At 53.2% G+C, this 9,539-nt stretch overlaps 1 protein-coding gene across 6 annotated transcripts; it reads left to right on the forward strand.

The window, feature by feature from the left end:
• The first annotated feature begins 1,850 nt into the window (after nt 1-1,850).
• AKAP5 (A-kinase anchoring protein 5) lies at nt 1,851-9,539 on the forward strand. Of its 6 annotated transcripts, none has more exons than XM_072338218.1 (2): nt 1,851-1,980; nt 3,652-9,539. In XM_072338218.1, the coding sequence occupies exon 2, from the start codon at nt 4,166-4,168 to the stop codon at nt 6,044-6,046; it is 1,881 nt and encodes a 626-aa protein (XP_072194319.1). In that variant the 5' UTR covers nt 1,851-1,980; nt 3,652-4,165; the 3' UTR covers nt 6,047-9,539. The 6 variants fall into 6 exon arrangements, with proteins under 6 accessions (XP_072194319.1, XP_072194318.1, XP_072194315.1 ...); XM_072338217.1 differs by lacking the exon at nt 1,851-1,980 and adding an exon at nt 1,990-2,048; XM_072338214.1 differs by lacking the exon at nt 1,851-1,980 and adding an exon at nt 2,241-2,442.

Consider the following 9,539-nt stretch of genomic DNA (forward strand, 5'->3'; position numbering starts at 1 on the left):
AGTGGATTGAGTTTACTTGCAGTTGACTGCAGAAGATCTGAATTAAGATGCTAGCTTTATTAAGTTTGACTGCCCTGCTCACAGCTGAATATTTTTGGCTTCTTCTTTCTCCATAGACTTGCAAGGCCCATCTGCTTGCATCTAAACTGAATCTGAAAGCATTCTTCGGTGTGAACTGGGAGAGGTGTGGTGTAGGTGTGCCCCAATGTAAGGATGCACCTGTAGTACACAGATACTAAGTATAGAGAGAGCAAGTTATTCAGTAGGGGAGAATAATTATATATAAAAATTACCTCGTTGTCACAGAAGCAAAGACGGAATAATTTGAACTGTCGTAAGCATGTTTGAGATGCACTCACAGCCTCCTCAGATTTTCTTCTCCGTGGTATTTGGCTGAGAAGTCGCTGGCAGACAGGTTTAACAGAGCACAAAAAGACCACTTGCATGGGGTCAGGAGGGGTGTCCCCTGTTGCTGCACCACCCCGCTGGCCTGGCTGGAAGTCCACCTGCAGCACCTTGGTGGAGCCTTTCCTTGCAGCAGATTGCCACAGCTGATGCTGCCAAGGCTGCTGTCAGTTCCTACATTTAATCCTCGTTCTCTCATCTTGCAGAGGCTTCCCTGTTGCACTGCTTTCCTGCAAGCGCTCTGTGTTCCACCTTCATTTTATGCTTATGAAAGATGGGATAAGTGCTAATTTATGCTAAGATTAGCCTCCTTTTAGTTCAGCATGAGATCATAGCCATGTGGTTGAGAGAAGACGGTTCAGGAGGTCTCTAGTCTACACCGTGCAGTGAGGCAACACCATGGCACAGCCACATGGATTTACTGAACAGTGGGGGACGGCTGACAGCAAAGCCTAAGGGCTGGTGGCAAATAGTGGAAAAATAGCCCCAAGCATCTCCAGAGATGAGTGGCAAATGCTTTTCTACGATGTGCTTCAACTGTGGTGGGAAGTGTATTCCCACTGTCCCTGCTTGCAGCACTGATTCATAAATAAGTTGGGTGGGTTGTTGGTTTCTTGGCTCGTTTGTGACCAAGTGTGGCAGCTGTTAGTTCTTGACCCATCACCCAGCACACAAAGAATGCTTCATTTCTTTTAACTGACAGCTGGAAGGTTGTCTTGCCTTCCTGTTGCCTGGAGCAAAAAACCAATTAGGTGCAGGTATTTCTCTGCAGTCCATACGTGGGCCCAGCCCCTAAGCTGGTGTGACGGCCATTCCTTTAGCTGTGCTGTAATGAGGGCCTCGCATCACCAGGAAACAATACAGATCTTTTCAGTCTTATCTGCCTTCTACCCTGTTATCTGTCCCCTGTGTGTCATGCTCCTTGGTGTTACTGTCCCCCCATGGAGCAACAGAATAATTGAGTTCTGTGCAAGGTGGTTTCAGAGGGGATGGACTGGAGCTGGCTGTGCAGGTAGTGCATGTTACTGCTGCCTGTACCTGGAATGAGGGGAAATGGCCTCGTGCTGACGGCCTGCACTTAGCTCTCATGGAGAACTGTACTGTAATCAGAACCCACTGCCTACCCTCTGGAGAGGAGCTGTTTCCAAATGAAGGTTATTATACGGAATGAATGCCAGCAAACACGTCTCGTAGGGGAGCTTTTAAAATGACAGTTCCTTGCAGTTGCCTGATGTGTGCTTCTGTTCTATAGGCTGAAATTGCAGCCAGAAGAACTCAATTTCTCCCACTTTTAGGAAGGGAGGAGGCCACGTGTATTTTTTGTAAGGATAACCTCCACTGGAAGCTGCTTGCAGGCTCAACGTATGCTCCATCACCTGCACTGCGATGTGCCAACGTGCTGCAAAGCAATTAATATCCTTACAATATCGCTGGGCGTCGCTGAGCTCCCCGTTGGGATGAATGGGGACGTTCAGGTGGCACCAACCACGGCTTCATGTGGTTCTTCAGCTGCACTTGTAGTCATTTCTTGGAGACCCTCCCATCAACCATAACAGCTGGGGACGCAGTTTTAAAGTAAGATTTTGGCAAGTGTGAAGGAAAAAAAGTCCCCTATGACTGAGGCGCCTCGTCAGGTATTTCGGGTGAGGTTTTGCTTAAACTCCGGACCCGGCTGCCCTTAACCCCACTCTAAAGGTGTGGCCCCTGCAGCGACCCAAGCGGGTTCGGCTCAGCGCTGCCCAGGTTTCAGGCGGCACAAAAGCCGCTGCCAGGAGCAGAGTTCCCATCGCACGGAGTACCTGGTCCGCGGATCCCCGCCGTCCCTTCCTCCCGGCTGCGTTTCCGCTCGCAGCCGGCGTTCAAGCCGCGAACCGCGGCTCAGCCCTCGGGAAGACCCTCCTGACATCTCCCGTTGTGCATCCGCTGCCGCTGCCGCGCGCCCCGCGAGGGGAAGGAAGGCGGAGAGGGACGGTGCTCCGCGAACGGGGCAGGATGCCGCGCGGGGGGAGGGCCGCCGCTTCGCCGCGGGGATGCTGCGTGAGCGGAGGGGCTGCGCGGCCGGGGGGGGCGGGAGGCGGGGGGCTGCCGGCAGCGCCCTCCCAGCCGGCCCGGGGGGCGCGGCTGCGGCGGGAGGCGGCGGCAGCGCAGCCGCGCAGGGGCCGCTCAGAGCCGCGGTCGGGCCGCGCCGCAGGTGAGCTGGGGGGACTCGCGGGGACGGGCAGAGGGGACACGGAGAAGGGGGGCGGGGGGGAAGAAGGCGGCATCCGCGCGCTGCCGCGGCCCCCAGGCTCAGGAGCCTGCGCGTCCCTTGGGAGGGCTGCGGGCGGAGCGGCGGTGCTTGGCGGCTCGCGTTCCCCGTGGCAGTGCCCACGAAGCGCCCCCGGACTTGTCGGGACGCTGGCTCCAGAGCTGCGCTGAGCTCGGAGCGCCGCGCTTCGTCTTTCCCACGTGGCCGCCGAGCGCATCTTCCGCTTCAGAACCTGCAAACGGAACGCAAGGTGCGCTGCGGGCTGCAGCCCCGCCGGCAGCACGGAGCCCCGGAACCTGCAGCGCCCCCGGGAGCGGCAGCGGCAGCCCCGGGCCGGGACGGCGCCGCCACGCGGCTCTGCTGCACCCGGAGGGCTCCGGGGGGCGCCGGACGGCCGCGAGAAGTTGGGCTGCAGCGCTCGCCTTCCTTTCCCAAACGTTCCCTTTGTGCCTTTGATTTTTGCAAGGGTGACAGCGCTGATGGACGCGTGTGGTGTTAATTGAGGTTGCCATGGGAGGCGTGCACGTAGTGTGGATGTGCTTCCTTCTTGCCGTGTGATTTCGCTTTTGTATTCCTCCTCTTGTATCGGGCGTTTTGCATATTGTCAGCTGGTGCATTAAAGATAAAAATATCGGCGGTCTCGGGGTGTGATTTCCCGGGCTGTGAGTGTGAGTGCATTGGGAGCTGTGGGGGAAGATGGAGCCAACTGTAGGAGCAGGAAATATATGTGCGTGTGAGTAATATAGATTTGTCATAATATGAGCAATTAGAAAAAAAATACAGCCACTTCTGCCATGCAAAGTAGTGTTTTCTGTGTTGGAACAGCGCTAAGTTGGCATAATAGCGGCTTTATTTTGCCTTTGGATATTGGTGCCTGGAGGTAGAGCTGCTTTTCTGTCCCTTGTCAGCATCCCAGGCTGAATTACTCTGCTCAGAATTACTTCTCAATCCTTTGATTTTTGCTCTGTGCTTCTTACCACTTGTTCACTGTGTTGCAGGTCAGAGATGGGAGCATCAAGCGCGCTCGGAGGCAAACCTCACCCAACCCGTGTCAGCAGCTGATCGGAATCTGAGGCACAGCAGCAGCTGAGCTGGCACTGGGGGGCAGAGCACCTCCACTCACTGCCACCACGTTGCTTCAAGCAAGTTCCTTGTTCCCCTCCAACTGTCCATGGGCTGAATAAAAGTTGTTAACTCTTGGCTTGACTTGTCGTCCTTTGGGGGAATAAAACCAAGGTCGGACTGCCCATTCGGTGGTGTACTGTTAGAGGAACACGACCTGAAGTGGGGTATCCCAGAGGTGAGAGTTACTCTGGTTCTTCAAGTCTGCCTGGGACTCCTTGGAGAGACAATAAAGACAGTAAGAAGATGCAGTGGGAGTTATTACGTGGATTCAATGGCTTCATTGGAGCAGCTCTGCGCATTGCCACTTGTTAAAGAGCAACTGCTGTCGTTTTGAGGACAACTGGGGGAAAAAGCCATTTGAGCATCTCTGCAGCAAGAGGTACAAATATGGCAAAGGCAGCTAAGGAAATACACATGGAGAACCCGAGTGAGCTGGAGACTCCTAGTGCAGGGACACCGTGCCCCCCATTGGAAGAACAGGCAGAAAAACCCTCAATGCTCTGCTTTAAGAAGCGGAAGAAGAGGCTGACAACTAAAGAAGCGTGTGGAGGAGCTTCTGCAGCCTCAGAGGAGAAAAATGAGTACATCAGCACAGAGCCAGGGGAGGCAAAAGCTTCTGCTCAATTGCGACCCTCCAGAGGAGCCTGGGCAGCTCTCAAAAGTCTCACAAAGCCTCGGAGAGGGCAGAAATCCTCTTCGCGGAAGAAGGTGTCCTCCGATTCCCAGGTGCAGCTGGAGATGGATGCGGAGGAGAGCTGTGCACAAGGTCTTCCAAGGAAAAAGGCCGGCTCAGGGGTGAAGATGCCCTGTGTGCGCTTCTTGAGAGGCAAGAAAAAGCCCAGCCCCTCAGAGGTGGTGGAGGAGTCAGAGGACAGCGTCCAAGCAAATGAAGTGATGGGCATTTTGAATAAAGCCATTGAAGAGCTGGAGGACATGGCCCCAGAAGAGCTCTGTGACAAGACTGAGTCCCTCAGTCCGCTCCCTGCAGAGGACATGGCCCCTGCAGAGCCCTGTGACAAGGCTGAGTCCCTCAGCCCTCTCCCTGCTGAGGACCAGGCCTCTGTAGAGCCCTGTGACAAGGCTGAGTCCCTCACTCCACTCCCTGCACAAAACTCAGCCCCTGCAGAACCCTGTGACAAGGCTGAGCCCCTCAGTCCGCTCCCTGCAGAGGACATGGCCCCTGTAGAGCCCTGTGACAAGGCTGAGACCCTCACTCCACACCGTGCACAAAACTCGGCCCCTGCAGAACCCTGTGACAAGGCTGAGTCCCTCAGCCCTCTCCCTGCAGAGGACCAGGCCCCAGCAGAGCCATGCGGCAGTGCTGAAGCCCTAAGCACGCTCCCTGCAGAGGACATGGCTCCTGCAGAGCCCTGTGACAAGGCCAAGTCCCTCGGTCTGCTCCCTGCACAAAACTCAGTCCCAGCGGAGCCCTGTGACAAGGCTGAGTCCCTCAGCCCGCTCCCTGCAGAGGACCAGGACATGTCAGCGGAAGGTACCGATGCTGATGGGAGGAGTGAACCCTCAGGAGAAGCCAGGCCTGATGTGGATGAACACACGGAGTGCATCACTCGGTCAGAAATAACCAGTTTGGAGCCTGTCAATGAGCCGGTGCAGGAAAAGCTGACTGAGGGGAGTCCACACCAATCTGCAGCCCAAGTGGAAGAGAGGGAAGTCGCTCCTGAGGCACCGGTTTCCACAGATCAACCCAACGGCAGCCCTGAAATCACCGAGCTTCAGGAAATAGCCGCCGTCTGCAAGGAGCTTCCTGAGAGGGATGAGTCGGAGAGGAACACTGATCTCCCTGAGGAGTGCAAATCTGAGGAGACCACAACGGATTTCAGCCCATCAGTGTCTAAGGATGATACAACGAGTGTGCAGAGCAGCTCCAGCCATCGCGAGAAACCAGAAGTCAACATGGGCACCGGCGTTGGCATCGTCATCACCATCACTGAAGCCATGGACTCTGATGACGCTGATTCTGATCAGGCCTATGAGCCATCCCCGGTTTTACATCACAATAAGCAAAAAGGGAATAAAAAGTCCAGCGGGAGCTTTGATTTTGGTCAAAAAGAAGGCCCTGGGGCTGGCAGTGGTGCTGTGGTGGAAGAGAAAGGTCTGGGCGACCAGGGACACAGGACTTCGGATCAGTACGAGTTGCTCCTCATAGAAACGGCGTCTTCTCTTGTGAAGGCAGCCATCCAGTCATCCATAGAGCAGCTGGTCAACGAGATGGCTCTGGAACAGAATAAACACAACAGTTTTCTGTGAGGGTAACAGTGTCCTCAGATTAGGGTGATTGCAAGGTACTTTGGCCAGAGGAGGGGAGCAAGAGGGCTCTGGAGGCCACTGCTTAGTTAGCTCTGCATGCCCGTGAGTTGTGTGTGTGTTTGTGTGTATGAAACTGGTGCTAGGGCATGGGACAGGCCCTGCTGGGCACAGCAAATGCACTAGGCCTGGCTGCAGGAAAGTGCAAGTGTTGCAGTGTTTTTCATTTACTGTTGAGGCCATGTTTCTGCTGTCTTCCATTCCAGACTTCCCTGCTCTTAGTGGTGTAAATGTTAACGTGTTTTTTATGAAGAGGCCCTGCAGGCAGCGAGCAACCTCCCACCACTGGGTTCAGTTCAGTGCCTGTTGTGCACAGCCGGAGGTTTGCTCAGTGGGTGCAAGGGAGGGGGAAGGGGCTGAGACGTGCAATCTATGGCATCAATGCCAAGCAGTTAGCATTGCATTTGGAGGTGTAGGAAATCATGGTCCGAAGTGGGTGCAGTGAGCAGCACGTTCTGGCCAGCCTATGACCCCAGCCTACTCCTCCTGCTTACCCCCTTGTCAGAAGCAGCCTGTGTATCACCCATCCCACTGCGGTACAAAATCAGCGCCCCTTGCTGACTTCAGGCTGCACAAACACCAAGAACGTGCCCTCACTTTGTCTGCTGGGGTCCATTGCACCGCTGAGCACAGGTATCCGCATATTGATGAGGGCCAGGCTGGAACACACTGGCCACGGGGAGCCTTCTTTTGTCTGCCATGGTGAATCTACCCTTGGATATGGTGTTGTTTTGGTTTGGTTTTTATTTAATGTGTGGCATGTAATATAAATAGCAGTGCGCTGCATGCAGTCAACTCTTGCCTTGGTGTTGAAATAGCGTGGTAGCAAAGATGTGCTGCAGGCCGTGGAATTGCTCCGTGTTGGGAGGGGATTTGGTATCTGGGTGTGTCCATGTGTCCATCCATCCCTTCACTTCGCAAAGACCCCCAGCAGAAATCCCAGCTGGCTCCATGGTGGTCAATCCAAAACGCACCCTGAACACCAGAGCCATCTCACCAAAGTCCTCAGGGAAAACCCAGACACGAGGGCTGGGGACACTGCCATAGAACACCCAGACAGGCCGACTGCTGTCAGGAAAATACAAACTGCTCTGTGAAGGATGTATGCATGCAGCGTGTGCACACACGTGGTGCGTGCGGGCACACATCGCCTCTCACTGCCAGCCCTCTGGAAGAAAGGGGCCTTTTGATCATTTGGGATTGCAGCTGCGCGGTTGGGATTTACACACTGCTGCGTGAAAGTCTGCCTTTTCTGCTGAGAAAGTTCTCCTGCACCGTTCTCAGCCTGTACAGAAATAGCTGCCCCTCCCTGGCAACTGCTCAGTGACCACAGTGGGGACATGGAGGTTTTTTGCTCGGCGCTGTTAGAACACCAGGGCTGACAGCTCTCCAAGAACCCGGTGCACGACCACGTTTTGAACTTTGAGAAAGGATCTCTGCTGTTGCCAGAGGAATACCAGCAGTGAGTGCCACGGTGTCTTTCTGAGCACGTTAAACTTGGGAAAAATCAGGCTGACTTCTTTTTTCTGTGAATTTCTTTAACCTTATCAATAATTCAGCGTGTATATTAATGGCTTTGCACTTCCTTTTGTTCCTTTCAGGCATTTTGCCATCATTTTGCAAGGGGCTTTTTAAGGACTGTGTGTAGCTTTGGAGCTGCTGCAGCACCTGGGAAAGGCTGTGCTTGTGCTGGAGCTGTGCTGTGGGCTGGGTGGGCACTGGGATGGATTGGTGCTGAGGGCTGCAGCATCTCCATGCCTTGGTTGCAGGGGCACCCCTGGGTTCCCACAGAGGGTGGCCAGGCTGCTGTCTCCTATTCATATGCTGAGCAGTCTGGGGAGGATTTAATGTTACTTCAAAATAGAAAATAGTCCATTGCAGGAAGAGGCACCCCTTGCAATGGAGAGAGAAGAGCAGCAGTGTGCGGATCCAGCCCAGAGCCTGCAGAACTGGCAGCTGCTCCGTACCCAGGGCTGTTTGCATCCTTTCCATAACCATTTTCCCTCTGTTCTGTACACCTATACATGTAACTTGCAATTAGTTCATTAAAGTTCAGTGTACCTCTTGTTTTCTTGGCTTATGATTAACTGGGCAGAGAGATTTTGCACCAGAGCCGATAACCCACCGTGCCATCCAGTAATGTATATCATTTCCTGGTGGCCATATGATGAGCAGAGGCCTTCATGTTAACAGACCTGAGATGTTTGAAGACTCATTCTTCCTGCATGTTTTCTCCTTAAATAAGGTTCCCTTCTGGTTGCTGCCCCATCTTTTCCACTCGCTGATTCCTGAAAGCCCACAGACTCCAATGGGTATTTATGAAGGAAAGCAGATCTCATCTGGCTCAGAAGAGCCTCCCAGCAATTGAATCACCGTTGGATGAGCTGCTCTGCCAGTGGAACAGACTGCAGAGCCCAAGTTCCCAGCGTTTGATGCTCCTGACGACTTGAGGCACTTTACAGCATATTAAAAAGTTGGAAAATATATACATTTAAAATAGTATTAATACTGATTGTTCTTTCAGGTTTGCAGAACAAAACACAGACTTCTAACGTCCATTAATGTCTTAATTAAGACTCTCTGCTCCCTCATTACAATGTTGGACATTAATGAAGCACAGGAACTGTACTCTTTTGGAGCAGAAGCGTTTGGAGAAGCTACTTGGCTGCACAAGAGCACCGGAGTGGGTTCAGGACTGTTTCCTCCTCGCAGCTGTAAGAAAGGGGCACAGTGCGTACTTTGGGCCTGCTCTGGCTGGATGGGATTCCCTCTGAGCCATCTGCCTCCTCGTCACTCTGCTGCCCCTCTTGGATATGGAAGTGTTGCTTTGTAGCTGCATCATAATGAATTAGTTTGTTTCCCTGCTCACCGCACAGTCTGCACTGCTGCTTTCTTTCCCAGATGTTTCCAGCACTTTTGACATGGATCGCTCAGTTCAACAAGTCCCCTGCCCATGCGTTGCTTAGGGGCACCATGGTGTGCAGTGAGGCCCAGCAGTCCCTCCCTGCTGGAGGGACTACAGCAAGTGGGAACCCAGCACTGGAATTGATGCTTTCCCTGCATAAATGATGGATGTTTTCACATGTGTGCTTATGTCACACGTGCCCAGAATAAATTGGGCAAGCTCATGCAGTACATAGGAATTCCGTGCTTGGGAGTGATGGGTGGAAGTGGGACCATGCTGGTGGACCAGCAAAGCCAACCTATTGTTCATCCTGTACATAGAGGACTTCCACATCTGTGACTCAAAAGAATGAAACGCTCCAAGGGAACAGATTGATTTAAATAATTTGCTTCAGTATTCTTTTACATCTGCAGTTTCGTTTCCCAGAGAAACAGTTCTTGTTAGCTCTTGTTGGGTGGTGTTACAATAATGAAGTATTTAATTTGCAGCCAGATACAATCTTTACATTAAACGTGTTTTTGTTTAACTAAT

This window comes from Excalfactoria chinensis, chromosome 5, assembly GCF_039878825.1.
Source record: "Excalfactoria chinensis isolate bCotChi1 chromosome 5, bCotChi1.hap2, whole genome shotgun sequence".
Taxonomy (NCBI): Eukaryota; Metazoa; Chordata; class Aves; order Galliformes; family Phasianidae; genus Excalfactoria; species Excalfactoria chinensis.